General features: G+C 44.6%; 1 protein-coding gene across 2 annotated transcripts in view; it reads left to right on the top strand.

The window, feature by feature from the left end:
* Window positions 1-18,068, top strand: part of CSMD2 (CUB and Sushi multiple domains 2) — a 351,736-nt gene that overhangs the window by 31,679 nt on the left and 301,989 nt on the right. For both annotated transcript variants that reach the window (XM_075115031.1, XM_075115030.1), the window contains exon 2: window positions 8,466-8,724. In XM_075115031.1, coding sequence (XP_074971132.1) covers window positions 8,568-8,724 — 157 coding nt within the window. In that variant the 5' untranslated portion in view covers window positions 8,466-8,567. The remainder of the gene's footprint in view (window positions 1-8,465; window positions 8,725-18,068) is intronic.

Genomic DNA, 18,068 nt, shown 5'->3' with positions numbered 1-18,068 from the left:
TTTTCTTGACTCCCACTAAACTTTTCATTTTTCTTTCATTAGTGTTCTATGTAAGACTCAAGTATTCCTTCTTAATCAGAATAAAATGTCATCTTTGCTGTTTTCCAAAGAGTCATATAAGGGGGTGGGGGGAAGAATTCTTAATTTATTTAATGCATCTATCCAAGAATAACTGAAGCAAAGTTGGATGACAGCAATATAGGTATGCAAAGAATGATTATATAATATATGCTTAAAATATCTGTGGGCAAAAATATACTTTGATTGTAAACAAAGTCTAGATTTTGTGTCAAACAAGGTGATTCTTTGCTGGCATTGGGTGTGAATGAGTTAAACATGCTTTGAGCTGGGTTACACTCGCCAGGAGGAAGAACTAAATGGCTCCCTGTGCTGTAGTATTAGAGCAGTTGGTAATCATTACTGAAGTTATCCTCACAACAGTCTGTAAAGTGGAGAAGCCATACTCAGTTGCACAGCTAAGCCCTATGGTGGTTTTCATGTCACTTGTCAAAGATTTAAGCCCATGATTCTGGACATGAAAAGTGTTTTCTGGATTTTATGCTTTGTGTCCCTAATGGGAGAAGCCTTGTTTGTTCTCCAGGCTCCAGCTTTGCATGGTTTCCACCTCCAGGGCTCAGTGGATTGTTACATCTTTGCTGGGTGAGGGACTGAACTTCCTTAGACTTACCTGTCATCACAGTTCAGTTATGACCTGTAGGGCTTTAACAGGGCTGGGTGTTGTAGTATTTGTAGCTCATTAACCCTCTTCCATATAGGGGGATGACTGTCAGATGGTTTAATCTGTAGGGTGCATCACAAAGCACCCCTATACCCACCGAATTCCTCTGGGACCTTAGAGTGGGACTGCTGTCAAAGCAGTTTTTGTGTTCTGTTAAGGCACACCTAAGTGCCTATCGTGGTTACCTGCTCAAAATACCAGTTAGTGCCCATTGTGGTTACTTACTCAAAACACTGACTTAAATTCCAGTTTGCTCTTTCATGTCCGAGTACGTTCAATAACTTAATGTATAATCAATTTACTCTTCTTAGCTTGAGGGAAAGACTGGTGCTCTGTGCATCCGCCGTATAGATACATATATGGTTCATAAACAGCTAAAATTAGGGAATTCTAAATTGTAAATGTATCTAATTATATCTAATCATAGGATCACTGTAATTAGTAGGGTGCTGCTTCCCCCTATTTTTAAAGAACATAGATATTCTCTTTAATGAAAACCTCAATGGATTTATACTGTGGATATGCAAATAGAAAATTGTTAGGCTATTTCTGAGTACAGCTTATTTCATGCAACTTTTCACTCCATCTTTCTGGTTTCTGGCTTCACAGTCTGCAGCCCCGATTCTGCAACTTCTTACTCAGTTCCATATTTCTTACCAGATTTTGTATTCTTTGTGTTCCCTCTTACTGCTTTGCACAACCTCCTGCCATTTGTGCCCTGACTGTAGTTGAAAAGACTTAGAGTTGAGGTGGTGACTGTGCCCCGTGTCTCTCTTGGACCTTACGCATTAGGTTACTGGAGTCCTGTATTTGCCTATGTTTGAAGATGTGAATGCAGCATGTCATGTTCTGATGCTTGCCTATGGAGCTTTGTCCTCTTCTCATGGAAGATTATAAGCTCCTTTATGTTGGTAAACAGTGACATCCTCAACAAAAGAGGTTCCTCCTGCCACCACCTGCTCTGGGTGTTCACAATGACTTGCTCTTCTGTATTCAAATGCTTCAGAACAAAACCAGGAAGGTGAAACTTGTTGTTTGCTCAAAAGATTTCAGGTATATTTTAAAATGAGCATACTAGCAATTTGCATAAGTCAATATTTTAAAGTAATTAAGGATTGCTAATTTGAGCAAGTTCACATGGTATAATCTTTGGCCGCTGATGCTATTGCAGCTGATGAATTGGGTAACATATTTATTGACAACTGGTATATACAGAGAGGTTTTCCTTAATCTGTCTTTCTGTAAGTCTTTTTGCAGTAATAGAGGCAGCCATGGTAGGGTACAGAAGCTTCTACCTCAAAGGGTGAAAACCTGACCTAGGGCTGTCTCTCTCGAATTGCTTCCATTTTCAAGCAGTTCATTGAGCTCTGTACAGTAATTTGGTTTTAACACTTCGGCTATTGTTGGAAGGTTCAATGACTCTGGGGTCTTTGAGCAACTGATGATCAATGTGCTCTGCTGTAAGGGTGTGTGTGCAGAGGGTACTTTTATCCCGAAGAGCCTGCTAGCTAATTACAGGAAAACATTGCTGAGAGTAATGGCCGGGTAAGTTGCCAGAGGTAACTCAGCCGATCAGTAGATGAACAATGTGTAGAGGTTCATTGTTCTGAACCCAAGGATAGTACTTTAGCCACTGGACTTTGCTATCTCTTTAATTTCATCTAAACTGAAGTTGCTGAGTTTCTCAGGTCCTTGTGGTTGTGTCTCAGGCACTGCCTTCATCACAGGGGTCCTGAAGTTGACAACCTCACAGTAAAGTACCAAAACAAAAGCTATGTTGATCTGCTCTCTCTGCCTGTTGCACGAGTTTCGGGGTAACTGCAGATTGCGTGGGCTAGAAGTCATGTTGGTTAGGCTGGCCTTGCTGCAGTAGGCTTATTGCTAAAGACTAGATCTGTGCTCATTTAAGAGTTAAAATGTGTTAGTAAAGAATACAGTTAAGATTGTTAGTAGTTCATAGTTCTTCAGTGGTTTGTATAATGCCTTCTGTCCTAAGACTTCTTAGCGACCAGCAGGACCAAAATATCTGGCTAACTGAGCATGTGGTAACTGTAAAGATATTTTAGCTGTATAATTTAACTATAGGCAACTCTGTGGGCTTCACTGGTTATTTTTGATTTACCTGGTTTCCGTCTTCCTGCATTTATTCTGGAGACTTAAGATTTTTGGTTTATTTGGGATAGGGAGGAGAAAGGAATGGAGCCAGGACTCCAGGACGCAATTCCTAACTGACATAGTGTTAGGTACTTCCCCTTCTGTGCCTTCATGTCTTCATCTGTAAAATTATCTTTTTCCTTATCTGTGAAGTTGTCTTATTTAAAGATTAAATGACTGTTTACGTACTTTCATGTACCAAGCAAGAGGGGCCAGGTTTTCAAGATGTTTTGTTTGGACTTCAAGAACTGGACATGTGCTAATGCTTGCTGATGGTTTTTTAGCTGGATTTATAAATTTCACTTTTTCTGCATCAGGAGCATACAGTAAATATTATCCTATTAATCTGAAGAGCATACTTCCCCCTCTTACCATTATTTGTCCTGTGAAACATGATTTGGCATAAATTTTTCTGTGCTAAATTCAGCTTTTCTTTGTAAAGATCGGCTGTTTACAGTAGCTTCCTTATAACACTTTAATTTTCGATTTTGCTCCTTTGAATACTGCTTTCACTTCTTCCTGTAAATATTTTGATGTGTGTGTGGTTGTTTGTCTTTAAATGTTGTGGGGAAGCAAATGCAGCAGCTGCTTATGGTGCTTCAGAATTTGAAGTAGTCAGATTTCATGGGACACACTTTTTCCAAAGAGAACTGGTTATAGTGGAAAAAGTGGGAATAATTTGCCTCATTAGGAGGCTGTCAGACAGCAATCGATGTACCCTGTGCCTCAGGCTTTGATTTCAACAGGTTACAAGAGTCTAGCTTGGAAGGGTGCAAAAAGGAAAGCAACAGTTTTTTCACCAGAGCTTGGGCAACACTTAAAGATCACTTACTGGCTCCGGGAGTCGATGCTGTCCCTTTGAAGGGTCCCTGAGAGGTCTGAGCAGAGCGGGTGCTGCAGCGGTGCCACCAGTGATAGGGGCTGCAGCTCTTCAGGGAGCTGTTGAACACGTTTCCAGATGTTGTGGCAGGCCTCGTCCAAGCTGTCCTCGGGAGTGTTGCTGTGGATCCAGGTGTGCCTAGGGAAAGGTCCCAGTGGGAATGGACCCTCAGATGTCACTACTGGAGTTGGAAACCTGTTCCTCCCAGGGAGCATCTTTCAGCCTCTTTGCCTTCGTAAAGGGTCTCTTTGAAAGAGGTGGTTTGTGTTGGTAATGAGGAGCCGTGGCAACCGCGGAACCATGGGGTCTGGCAGGAAGGGTAACAGCTGGAAACATCCACTGGGCTTCCAGCAGCAGGAATGGAAGTGGCAGTGTTGTGACCCTTCACATGGCTGAGAGCATTCTCCAGCAGAAATGTCTAAATAGACTCCAGTCTCATCACTGGTTGTGCCTGCCTCCCTGTACCTGAGCTCCGCGTCCCTTCTCGTGTGTCTGGAGGTGGTTAAGCCCCGTGGGGCGGGCAGAGGGCTGTCCCTCTGGTCCTTTTCCCTTCTCTTGCCCTCTGTTCCTCATCTTTCCACTGATGTGAGATGAAGAGCAGAGGCCTTGTGTGAGGGAAGCAGTGTGACAGAAGGGGTGTTCCTGCTTTAGCATTGCCCCCATCTTTCCTGGGGCACTATAGGAAGGATGGGGACAATCTCTTTAGCGAGGGCTGCTGTAACAGGACGAGGGGTGATGATTTTAAACTAAAGGAGGGTGGATCTAGACTGGATATAAGGAAAAAATCTTTTACAATGAGGGTGGTGAAACCCTGGCCCAGGTTGCCCAGAGAGGTGGTTGATGTCCCATCCCTGGAAACATTCCAGGTCAGGCTGGATGGGGCTCTGAGCAGCCTGGTTGAGTTGAAGATGTCCCTGTTCACTGCAGGGGGTTGGACTAGATGGTCTCTAAAGATCCCTTCCAACCCAAACCATTCTGTGATTTACTCTTATTTTGCCACAGCCCAAAGAGGAGGAGCAGCGTCCCTGTCTGAGACCAATCTAGCAACACGTTTCATCCCTGCTCAAGCAGTTTGTGTCCCTGAGACTCTTCACAGCCCACTCAAGATCCACCCTCTACAGCAAGCTGCACAGAAGTCTGCGCTACCAGGAGATAAGAGGAGGAGGGACTAATTTTGCCTTGCATCTCAATAGCTGAGCTTTTTCCTGCTTGGCCGCCTTCTGTTCGTGCTGTGAACATCTTTTGAGTCTGTGTGCCGCCTAGGTTAGCCGGGCCCACGGGGCTGCAGTGTCTCTAGTCATGAGCTTCTGTAACTTCTCCATGTTTCCAGAATCACAGTGGTACTTCTGCCCCTCTGATGGAGGGGGAGAATGTCTTTAGCCACCTTAAAGAACTTGTTCTCAGTTTTGGAGCTTGCATGTTTTTAAGCATCCGGGCTACAGAATTCTGCTTTGGGTACAGTTTTTCAACATCCTCTGTGGCATTTCGGGTGTTGGGCTATAAAACTTAATCTAGGTCTGAAAATACAAGACAAAATATTTTTTAAACGCAAGACGTGCACACCTTCAGATACAACAGCTGTGTATTGAATTCTTTGCTACCAAAATCATTACACTGTACACTAAGATCTTGGCTCTGTACTTGCCTCCTTTCAGATAATCCAGAGCTGGACTCTCCTGTCATGTAAGTTAAATAGTGACTGCAGTTTCTTGCTAATAGAGATATTATTCATGGCTATCTCTTACCTCATGGTTGTGCCTGGATAAATACTCTTTTCACCCAAATACTGACAGTGTGTTGTTAAGAGAGAATAAATGAAACAAATCGTGTGGCATTTACTAAGATGTTTTGGGTGTTTTTTTTCCCCTCATACCAAATTGCTAGTTGTGGTACTTAAAATTTTAGGGCCCATCATCTCACTCCCAGTGTGAATGACTTCTGTAGTTCCTCGTATCACCAGAGTGGTTTTATTTGTGAGCCAGGGCACTGCCTGTGTTTTTTGGACCATGATGCGTGTAGGAGAGGGGAGGGGGAGAGAAAAAGCAAGGAGCCCTACGGGTGTGGCTTTGTGTCAAAACTAGAGGGAAAGCCAGGTTTTAGCACTCGTTCTGTTTAAGTCCTTGATTTTTGTCAGAGTCTCTTTCTCTTCTTCCAGGAAGCTTTGCGAGGGCTTGGTTCATGCCTGTGAATTGTTCTCAGCTCCATGGGTTAAACTGGAACTCGGATATTGCAATCACTGTTTATTTTATTTGGAGGAAAATCAGAACAGATCAGACTGTTCTGTCAGGGAGGGTGAGGTACAGTGTGATAAATGCAATATAAAAAAGTTGGCTAAATATCTGCGGAGACTGTAGAAGGCGGTGAAGTCTGAAGGCAGCAGGCTCGGTGCAGCCCGGCTCTGACTGCGGGTGGCAGTGCCGAGCAGAGCTTGTCTCCTGGTGGGTGCTTACGCTGAAGGCAGGATTTCTGTTCTAGTACAGAGGTAATTTTGCAAGGTGAGAAGCGGAGTGATTGGTAGGGGTTAAAAATGGGCTGCTCACCAGAACCTGCAAATGACTCCTTGTTAGGGATGGGTTGTGATCAGAGAAGTGGGTGACTGCAGCGGCGGTTTGTGCTGTGTGCATCAGTCTTGTCCATGTAGCAAATCAATGCATTTTTTTTGTGAGAGCTTGACCCTAAACCTTAGTGGGTTTGAGAAGGAAACTTACTTGGGTGGAATCCCTTGATTTGAAATAGATATGATTTTATTAGCCAGGAATAAAGTGGGATTGTATCTCCTCAATGACTTGATTATGCCTGTAGATTGTTCTTGATGCAGGGCTAGCTGACTTTGGCTCAGGCTGTACCCTGCTGGCATGCAGCAACCAAGTCACATCTTCAGCTGAATGCAGTTTTGGGATGGGGGGATTCTTTGGGGCGAATAGCTGTGTAAGGGAAAACCAATGTATGAAGCTGTGACGTGTGGTACCCTGTTCTCTGATCCTTTTGTATCTGGATCTGTGCCTTTGAACAATAAGGTCTATTTGAATAGGACACTGCAGTTTAAACAGACATAAAGCAACTCTTTCATGTAACAGCCCTGGTTGCCTTGGCTCTTGGCATCGGTTCACAATGTAGGCAGTGGAAGGATTGAAATGCAGAGGGGACACGGGGAAAGTGAGTGAGAAAGAGGATTGACTTGAGGGTGGAGGGACAGATTTGCAAGCCCTCGATATAATTTGGTTTTTAGCTGTCAAATAAGCTCATTCAAGGCAACCGGAACAAGGCTGAAGAAGGGGGTTTTGCATCAAGAAACTGCAGCAAATGCAAAGCACTAAGGCAGGGGAATGGGTGGCATGGCCGGGGGTGCAGGGTGCTCGGTCCGGTCCCCGTGGGGGTGGGGGGTCCCTGCAGCCTCCCTCTGCCCTGGCTCGGCCTCCCTCGGGGGGAAGAAGTGGGGGTAGGGCTGGAGAGGAGGGGGTTGCGGTCTGGGAAGCACCCCCTTCCCGTTGGCAGGGCCGGTGCTTTTGGGAGAGGGGCTGCTTGGCTGTCACACCTAAGGGGAGCCCTGGAGTAGGTTCGTGCCCAGGGGGAGGATATTTGGGGATGTCTCTCTTATAAATTTTTTAAGCTTTGGTGTCACGTTCAAGTTATTTTTCTTTCCCATAGATCTGAGCATCATTACCGAGATAATTAAGTCCTTGAATGTGGCTTTAACAGACTGAATTTTTTTTTTCCTCCCCATCTTGTGTTGCAGCTACAGGGACAAATGCACTAATAGATGTTCAAAATAAAAAAAAAAAAGCTGTGGTGGAGGCGAAATACGGCTCTTGCCAGCCCAGCAAAGGGACGACAGCACTTACAGCCAAGTATGCTCAGTGGAGGGGGCACAGCCAGCCCAGCCTTGCCCACCTCCAGAATACCTTCTCACCCAGTCCCACCAGTGCCAGGGTATTGCTCTGTGGCTGGGATCCATGCTGCGAGGACGAGGCGCAGGCTGGGGCTGGCTCTTTTGTCATCTCTTGTGTTCGTAACAAAATTTGCTTCATCACAAAAATTGTGTCAATATCATCAAGTTGTTTACAGAGGCACGGGGAAGGGGGGGCGTGCGGGGGGAGGCTGCCTTGCTCTGGCAGATGTCTTAATAGCCGCGATGCTGCCTGTGTGTGTATGTATGCATGCTATGCTATGCTCCCTGCAAAATGGGGGGCTGTGGGACTTATTCCTGTTAAATATAATCCTAAAGCATAATTTAGGGTTTATTGGTTCGGGTGGGGTGGGTGCTGGTGGGAAGGTTGCGCTGGGTTTGGGGAAGCAATGCTGAGGCACATCTATTTGGTGGCTGCAGAGCAGCCCCTTACCACAACACCGGTGCCCTCTTCCCTCCCCAGCATTTAGTGAAGAGGAGAACAAAGATATGGGAACGATTAATCAACTGGCTAATAAAAAAGTGTAAATCCCTGGGGACTGTGTGCTGCTAATGCCGAGGAGCTGGCTCTGAGACAGCCACCGGGAGAGACGAGCCAGCCCTCCTCTCCTTTCCTTGCCTCTCCTCTCCCCGAGCCGCTGCCACACTTGGTTCATTCCAGCTGCAGAAGCTCAGAGCCTTCCATGCGGTGGGATTTTTTTTCTGGGCTGAAAAAAATAAAAAAAATCACAAGCCTGACCTGCTTTTTCTCCCCCCCCCCCCTTTCCTTTCTCCTCTTTATCCAGCCGAGCCGAGGACTATCCCAATCGCAAAGGGGAAGAAAAAGGGGGGAAAACCCAACAACAACCACCAACCCCCAGCACGCCCCATTCCTGCTGCTCTTTGACATGCAACCTTCCTTGGGATGGGACAAGCCAGGATGCAGCTGCAGCTTTGGAAGGAACTGGGGAAAATTGGGGATCTTTGCTCTCATGACGGTGGAAGTGAGCTCCTGGAGCCGGGTGCTGCTGCTCTCTGTGGGGCTGCTGGCTGTCTCGGTGACTGGTAAGTGTAATGGAGAAAGCTGGCAACTTTAGGAGCATTTTTCTTTCTGCTCCTTAGATCAAAGGACCACTGTTAATCCTCCTTGGGGGGGGATGACACTCTGTGTGTGCATATGCCTGTGTGTTAGCACATGCTTCCCTGTAGTGTTCAATAAGGAGTGTATTTTCTTCAGACCATTGTAGCTTTGTACGAGATAGTTTCCCTCTGTATCCTTTGGGAGCAACAATTTTAAGTGATGGGATGATAAAAGGGGGCTTTATTTGATCTTGTTCCCCTTCTCTGGTGGGCTAAATTATTTGTGCACAGTTGCTGTATGATATGCAAGATGACCGTGGAAAATGCTATCACGGTTTTCCCCTCTGTCTTTCCCTTGCATCTTAATTCATTATTTCACTACCCCAGTGTTTGCCCGTAGCTGATAAAATAGATCTAGGATGCCTTGCATGAAGATGGAAGCACTTTTCTCTTACTCTTTCTGCTTTTCAAGTTGATTATCGCTTCTATATGAGCTCTTTGGCCTCAGCATCATGGTTTTTTTTGTGAAATATGCAGTTACTGACTTGAGAGATAGCGAAAGAGGACTTGAAGGTGGGGGGGGAGTTTGCATATGTCTCCTTCCTAGTTTCCACAACTGCCCTTATAGCAAAAGCATATCTGTGGACTGAAGTTTATTTCTGGTGTAAACAGCAAATATTTAGGGCCTGTTCTTATGTGTGTGTAGGAGGGGGAAGAGTGGGAGAGCCGAGTGTTTGGCAGTGTCGTCTTTCAATGCTGTGCAGTGCCCCGATTTCCAAGAGTTTCTAAGTAACGTTTGTCTTGTCTGGTGTATCTTAGGCTAGAGGAATGCGTGTTTGTGTGTTGATGGGTGTGAAACCTTCTTGGGTTTTGCTTTGTGTTTGTTTTTTGGAAAACTTTGTTCCCTGGAATACAACACTGATTTTATTATGTAAGGCAGATTTCCTCTAAGGGGATCCAGAATAAGTATTAACTGCTCCTTGTGAGTGTTCTTGCAGTGTAGCTGAGGAGTTCTGTAACTGGAAGTATCTATTAGGAAAGGGTATAAAACTCCCAAAAAAACCTACAAGCCCTAATTAAGGATAAATATTGGCTGATATCTTCCCTTTCTTTAGCAGGAGCATTTAGCCTGTACACAAGAGAAAACCTTTCCAGCAGCTTCTGTTGTGCTTTTCTGGTACAAGTAGCCTGATGCAGAGATACAGTAAATCATGTAATTTAGGTATCAGGGGTTTACAGCTTTTTTCTTCCTCTAAGCTATCTGTAGCTTATTCCTACTAGATCTTCCAGGCTTCTCTGGATGTTCTTGCTCAGTATATAATCCTGTCTTAGGCCCCTAGTTCCCCTCTCTCTGCATTTAGAGTGCTGTCTGTTCTGGATCCTTCACCTAGAGGTTGGTGCTCTATGTTGTTTTTCTTTGTGAGCAGAAGATCTGCAAAAGCATTTTAGACCTACGATGTTTTTCATTTGCATCAGAGCTAGAGGCATTGGTCAGTAGCTCCTCCTTTTAAACAAATTCTGATATCCTGGTAATGATCTTGTCAAAGCGAGGTACCAACTTTGAAATGAGTGGCTTACTGCTGGCTCTCCGGCACACAGTGAATATGTAGGAGTGAATGCACCCACCCTTTGCAGAGTCCGTGGTGGTTTTAGGGTCTAATCCCAGAAAGTAAGTTTAGCCTGGGCTGGGACTTCTAGTACCTTCGCTGCGCAGATCGTGAACCTCTGTAGAACAGAGTTCCTAAGAGGCTTCAGTTCTAACCTCGTCTGTTCCTAGGGTTTGCGTAGGTAGTAATAACCGAGAGTACCCATAGTGTGGCAGTAGAGCTGTATATGTAAAACTATCAGTTAATAGTTCTGGCCGTCTTAAAAATAAAAAAGGAGAGAAATCCTACTCGTATCACATCAGCTGTGCTATGTTAGTAGTGCTGTTGCCCAGTAATGTCCTTCTAAAAAATAAAAGGCACAAAGCATGTGCTTTCTTCAGCTGCTGCTGTGTCTGAAGGCAAGATAACATAGCTCCTCTTTGTGCAAAGAACTGACCGAGCTGTAGGGGAGGTGATGTCCTGTGATATGCTGAAGTTTACTGTGTATGTGTGGGGTGGGAGGAAAGGAAGTGGTTCGTATAGATTCCCCTTGTAGTTTTAAGGGTGCAGTAATGATTTCAGTGTTTTAAGATTTGTGGAGGGTACTGAATGTCTTTGAGAGTTGACGGTGACCTGTGCATGGCCTCTCAGAAATGCAGTGTGTATGATGATTCTGAAATTGTAGTTCTTGATTGTCAAAACAGGTGGGAACAGGAATAATATTCTTTTCTGTTCCTTCCTGGCTAATGAGCTATGCATCAGTGCTAGAAGGTGCATTTGGGGTATGTATGGATGTACACCTAGGCAAATTCTTTTGAAGGCCTATTATAAAGGGCGTCTTGATACCATTATTTACGTGCTGTGCTTTACTAGTCAGTGTCTTATTTGGTACTGGGTTATAGAAAGATGCTCAGGCTTGAAACAAGGTCTAATCAACTTAATCCCATTGTAGTTTTCTTTTCTCTTGATGGAAAATAGTTTTTGGCAGACTCTTCCTCTGAAGGGTGGAGGAGCGGGAAGCTGCCTATGAATGTTGATGTATGTGTATGTATTTATGTTGTAAATAATTCTTTTATTTTGTTCAGTTGTCTTAAATCTCCACAGGATGAAGAGTGATTCAGGGGCTCTTACTCTGCCAGGGAAGGAACTTCAGTGTGAAATACTCGATGATTTGAGTGTGATTTTTTAAGGGGTAAGGGTGTGAGATATTAACTCAAGTAGTGGATAGATGCCTTCTTTGTAGGAGGGTGGGAAGTGAATAGTCACCGGACCGATTACATATGATGAAACTACAGTATTTTGTGGCAGTAGCTGTGCATATCGTTTTGATCCGAGTCCTACCATCAGCGCTGAAGCAGCAGGGATATCGGTGCTAAATAGAAAGGACGATTCCCATGTACTCATTCATGTCGTGCTATTGCTTTATGTTACTGCAATGGAGTAATTTGTGGAAAACGTTTAGAGGGTGCAGATGTTTAGAAGGTACAGCTCTTACTTGGGAACAGGCTGGCTTCTTGGTCCTTAGAGAGGTTGGGAACACAGAAGGTGGCATTGTGTTGCTGTACCTGCCTCCTTGCCCTTGTGACTGGGAGAGAGGATATGCCGTCTAGTCCTTAGGTTTTCAGCACTCCACATTGGGGTAACACAAGTGCCCCTCAAGTGCATGGGAACAGGACCCAATCCTTCCCTCTCCATGTGTCTGTATATATGAGGCTGGGCCACCATTTGGCCCTCAGGTTTGGGGGAAGTGTAGTGAATGTACTTTCTTATCTTTTCACACTGGTGTGCACACTTGTGAGTTCAGTGAAGAGTATCCCAATTCAGCATGCTTTCCTCCATGCCCACAATGACAGGTGGGGAAGAGGAGCCCTTGCTAGGAAGATTGCTGCACAGTAGCTAGGAATTTACTTCAAGCCTTGGATGTCTGGGTCATGATTCATGATGTCGCACCATAGGCCAGCAGTTTCACTTCTGTCTCGCTCTTTGTATTGATTAATGAGTTCATCATTTGGGGTATAGGACACTTGGCTGTACAATTGTTTGTTGCATGTCACTCAGAATTTTTTTTTTGTCATGGCCTCTCAGTGCTGCTGAAGAACACCAAGCTCAAGCTTTCCTTGCCACTGAGCTCAGCCTCTGTCATGTCAGATACCTCCTAGGGAAATTTTGTATTCAGCTGGTTGATGGTTCCCAGCTGAGCCAGCCTGCAGTGGTACAGAGGTGGATGTCTGTTCAACTGATCCTTGGTGGCTGCTGTCCAAGTGTCTAGGAGTTTCTGTCAAAAGAAGGCGCATGTCAAAATGGGTGAGGGGAATGTGATCCAGGCAATCTGCCATAGATCCCAGTGGATATGCTTCTTGCCGAAGTGGTTTAGGGCTCAGGGCGTAGCTGAGCTGTTGATCAGGTGATCATTTGTAGTATCCCTGCTATAAAGAACACATTTGCCTATGGCAGATGTGGTTGTGCCGTACTAATCCTTTCAGGGACAAGTGAAGAATAATTCCCTCCCAAGTCTGCTGTTAACTGCTTGTGCCTGTGCTCCAGGGGTTTGCAATAGCAGAATTGCTGCGTGGTGCTTGCTGCCTCGCCCTGATTCTTGAAGTCAGTTGTTTGTGAAATGCCAAATTTCACAGCTGTGCTTATGTTCCTGCTGATGCCCCCCTGAATCCTACTTAAATCTGGCATGGATCTTGACCAGAGGAAATTGTTATGATAATGTTGAGTGCTAGACAGGTTTGGGGGAAGGTCAGGCAGCCTGACCTCCATCCAGCCATAGCGACAAAACACTTGTGGAGAGTGGGAGGAAGGGTGAGTCTCATCTCTGTGCTGCTTCCATCAGGTGCAGCTAAGCCTTGAGCTAGTTTTCTAATAGCAAGACCGATGGAGATGGAAAGGATGCATAGTTCTCTGGCTAGGCCAGTACTGGATTTCGACTTGTTAGGACTGTGTAGCTAACCTTTTGGCCTTTACTTTCACTGCAAGGCATACTTAAGCAGCATATTGTATAGGTATAGCTGGTATAAAGATTTTGGGAGAAAGCTACAAGAGGTGTCTTTGTGCCCATAGTATTACAGGATAAGTCTTAATAACTCAATTTTTATCAAAAGTATCCTGAGACATAGGCTGGAGTAATTTTTCGTAGGCTTTAGTGAAATTAAAACAAAGCTAGGTTTACCTGAGTGGATTTTAGATGGTGGTACTTCACTGTCCTCCATATTTTCTACATATTGGGAAGTTCAGAAATACCAAGAGCAGGCCTAGATTTGAACTAGCCTTTTGCCCAAAGAAAGCATAGCAAATTGAAATGGAAGGGGAGAGATGAGACTTTACTTTAAGGGCTACAAAAAAGAAATGATTGAGTAACAAAGATTCTGTACTGCTTGAATTGGTAAGTTCAGCATTGAGTTGTCTATTTGACATATAGAGCAGCCAAAAATGTCAGAGGTAGCATAATCACATGTGTTGGCTCTAATAACCAAATGCAGCCTCTGCGAATACAGATGAATGATGGGAAGGTTAACAGCAGCAGCTGCCTCTGAAAGGCATTTAAAACCAGGTAAGTGTGTGGGGTTTGTTTGGTTTTTTGGGTGTTTTTTTTCTCCACACAGAGAAACTGGCTGTAGGAACAGAGATGACCTCATCAATCCTGCGTGTTAACTGGGGTTTTATAGTCTAGCTTAGTATTTTAATGAAGTCTATATATTGCTGCTTATGGAAATGTTTCCCTTAATATATTTTATTGAGAACTCCAATATGTGCACTTAGTACTTGTCACCTAGATATTACGGTGCAAAAGTCTAGCCAGTGAGGCTTGTGTGAAACCATACAATACCTTTGGTAACCTCTTTCAGAGTAGAGGCAAACGTAGAATTAAAGGGCTTTCTTCATTCAAGCATTCTTTTCCTGTATCAGTGGTAAATCCAGAGTATTTAGGGGCTGTGGAAATAGGGAAAATACTGCTTTTGCCTGCTCTGTATCTTCTCCAAGTGCCAGGCCACAGAAGCTACGTACAAGCCCTTTCCCACCACACTCTGCTGTGGTGCTTTGAGAGGAGTGGTGTCACTGAGTGCTGCCTTCTGCTGCTCTCTCTGCCCCAGGGTAGAGAGATGGGAGGAACCTCTGCTCTGGGCAGCCTGACCTACCTCGGGGTGTGTCACTGCTGCCCTGAGCAGCCCAAGGAGCTGCCTCTTAGACAGAAAGCAGCTTGTTCCACTGAATAACTTGCACAAGGTCATTTGGGGAATTTGTGGCGGAGCTGCAAGCATGTGAGTCTCGGCCTTAAATGCAAGATCACTTTTCCTGTTTTGTTACTTAATTCTCCGCAAAGGAGCGTGAAGCTACTTGTTGTGAGGTGCTTTCAATGCAGCTATAAGGTTATCTCTGAGGCCTTCTGCGGTGTGCGAGTGCCTGCTTTGAGAAGCAGGCATTTGCATTGCTTTCGAAGAAATCAAGATATAGACGCTAAAAAAAGTGGTAGTAGCACCCACAGTTTCCATGTTTACACAATGTTTCTGGAGGAGTGAAGTACAGTGCAATTATGGAAATCAGTGTACTTTGCTTGCAATAAACATGATGCAATGCAGTAATCTGCAAAATATATGTGCTTCTGCCATGCTATGCAGTGGCAGACTGATCTGATAGTGGTTCATGTGTAATTGGGAAAATCCCATTGATTAAAGAAATCAAATTAACTCTGTTTCAGTCTCTTTGCTGCCATGGACACAGCCAGCCAGAATGGAGACAGTATGCTGCAGGGAGCTCGGATGTAGTTTTTTTTATACCTCCCTTGTATGAAGGTGGAAAAGAGGTTTTTTTTTTTTGTGGGGAGGCTCCACAGTCCTCCCCAATCCCCTGCCTTTCTTAATGTGACTTCAGAGCAAGCACCATGGTGTTCTTTCTTCCCTCCCTGTGTCAGCTGCATCCCCTGATTCAGTCCCTTGCAGTAATTTTCTATCCTTACAAAGTACAGGCATCACCACTGTAGTAATAAACTGCCTGTTTTGTGTGCACGCTGTCATTGTCTGCTGGATGGAAAGAGAACTGGGGGCTGTGTCAGAGTCCTGCTAGTGCTAGTAATTTCCGAGAAGTCCAAATAATTGTGGAGTAGGGAGATCTGATCTGTGACTTTCACTGGAAGAGAAGGGTCTTGCAACTATGAGGCCTGGAGCAGCGATGGTTGCCAGGGAGATGTGCGATAAGGGAGTAATTAAAAAAAATTCTTCCCCATTGACTGCAAAAATCTACTTGAAAATGAACTGGTGGCCTAGGTTTGGGGGAAGCAGGTATTTATAGAGTTGAAGGAAGGGGAGCATGACTTGAAGAGAACCACCTGTGCAATATGTGGTCGTAATACTCAGCAGCTTCATGAGCAGTGGTCCTTACGTATGTAGTGTGGTGTAAACACACAGCCGGAGGCAGCCCTTTCCTGGAAGGAGTATACAGTCTAAACTACCAACAAATATTAGATATAACTCTTGCATCGTGGAGGATTGTGAAGATAGGTGGAGACCACAACACAGAGGGGTTTTCTGCCCGCACTGCTGAAGTCTGCCTCTGAAGCCAGGTTTGCCGAAGGGCAACTGGTGTCACCGGAAAACAGCTTCATACTTGTACATATATCAGACTGGCCTCGGTAAGAGTGCTGTGGTGCAGGACTTGTAGGCTGGAGCTGCAGTGAAGTTCTCACAAAAGCCCGGTACCTCAACCCTCACTGGCATTTGGGCTTCTTCCTTAATAATTCCTGGTGACCTCAGAAGGCAGCTCTTTCTTTCCATCTGTAAACAGAAGGAAATTAACAGCATCCTATATCCTGCGGGCAAATTTTTTCCCCTCTCCATGTAAGGGGGCATTGCTGCTCCTGCTTCGTTACCAGCCCTGTAAGGGAAGGCACTGGGCAGAAGCAGTCTGTGCCCAAGAGCAATTTGCTGCAAGTGCAGGCAAGGTAGGAGGCAGAGCCAGGCGCAGAAAGGCTTGCCCGAGGTCATGCAGCAGGTTGCTAGCAGAGCTAGGAGCAGACTCTAGGTCTTTTCACTCCTGTGTGTTATTGTGTCCTAAACAGCAGCTCAAATGCTATGCTGTTGTTTGAGAGGTGTTTTTGAGATGCCCTCTCCCTCCAGATGAGGTCTGAGCTCTATCTGTGCTAGCGGATGTAAAGGCATTTTACAGTAGTTACACTGAAACAGAACAATTTCTCAATCCATTTATCAAAATGTCTGCAGTTTCCACTTCAAGGTAGATAAAACAACAATGACTATCAAATAAAGGTGTCTTTATCCAGAATGTTCTAAAACAAAAAAAAAGAGAAGATAGGTTCTTTTAGACTCTGGTTTGCATCAGGTCCCTGGAATGTTACATCTATTCTGTCCTAATGAAATAGCCTTATTTGGGTTTCTTCTACCTGCTTTAGCGCCACATAGGCTACATTCAGAGTAAAGAATGGAGCTGCTTCTCAGTTGTCCGTTTAGTGGGATGTGGACCAACAGGCCGCTCTGCCAAACCACAGTCACAGCCTGATAATCCTGGTCCTGTCAGTGCCCAGAGCCAGTTGTATCAGAAGGTGCAAGAAGTCCTGAAATGGACAAGAAAGATGAGTTAATCACAGCTAGAGAATGAACCAAAACTGGGGATTTTCTGGTTTGCTGCTCTCCTGTTATTTGCATACTCTCTCTTGGCTTGCAGTGGTTGTTATAGCCCAGTTCTTACCAATTTCCATGGCTGCTGGCACTTATAAATCCTTGAGGGTGAGGGCCTTAGTCATTCTGTTTCACTTCCCCATCTGTAAAATGGGGATAGGTGGAACTTGCAAAATCCTAAAATGATTTACAGATTTATTCTGCAGAGAGATCTTGGGATGTTTGTGAGAAGCTTTGAGCAGATAAAAATTGCACTAGGTTGATTAGCTACACAAGTTTTATGCTCTTGGTTCTCTCATGATTGCATGGAGTGAAATCAACCATTTCATGTACAATTTGCGATTTAATTGTGAATGACATTCTGAGGTGAAAGTTGTCTGTCTGCTACTGAACTTCAGGTAAAGTATTCATGGCAAAAAAAGGCAGAAATATAATTAAATGCAGTTTCTGTTCCAGTAAGAATTTGCACGGGTTGCTCAGCTCCTTCTGTAATTCGCACTGTGTCACTTGTACAGTTTTTATATGTTTATATCCACTCTTGTGCCTTTTAGCAAAAGACTGCAGTGGAGCTTTTAAAAGCATAGTGTACCCCAGTACAGGTGGGAAGGTGGGAGACTTGTAGCAGACTAAGAATTTTCCAGAAGCATCAGGGAGTTTGATACTGGTCTTTAGCAAAAGCAGGGTGTTGGCAGAAGGGATGGTCTGGACCTTCAGATTTTAACCTCCCACAGACTCTTTTGGCTTTGAAGCAGTTGCTTTTAAATTGTGTGAGCGTCAGCTTCTTGTCTAGAGTGGAAAAATAGTGCTATCTAATGTATTATTAAGGCGAATGTCTCAAGGATGGCAGGGATCAACTAGAGAACTTGTTTCCCGATTATGGTGCCTGTTATTTATCAGCAGTTTAGCAATTTCTTTTTTAGTTAAACTAGTGAAAGCAGAGTTAGATGCCATTAAAAAAAAATATTTCAATGTCATTGCTTTGGAGCCAGAGGACCTGAGGTGGAGCTTATTGCCTGAAAGAGGGGGATGAGTGGATTTCCTTTATGTCTGAGTTGGGTTTTTATTAACAGAAAATTTCCTGAAGAACTTCATGGTGGGGTATGATGTGCTG

The sequence above is a fragment of the Phalacrocorax aristotelis genome, chromosome 20, assembly GCF_949628215.1.
Source record: "Phalacrocorax aristotelis chromosome 20, bGulAri2.1, whole genome shotgun sequence".
NCBI classification, from domain to species: Eukaryota; Metazoa; Chordata; class Aves; order Suliformes; family Phalacrocoracidae; genus Phalacrocorax; species Phalacrocorax aristotelis.
The sequence above is the reverse complement of the archived record's forward strand: the minus strand, read 5'-3'. Positions and strand labels throughout refer to the sequence as shown.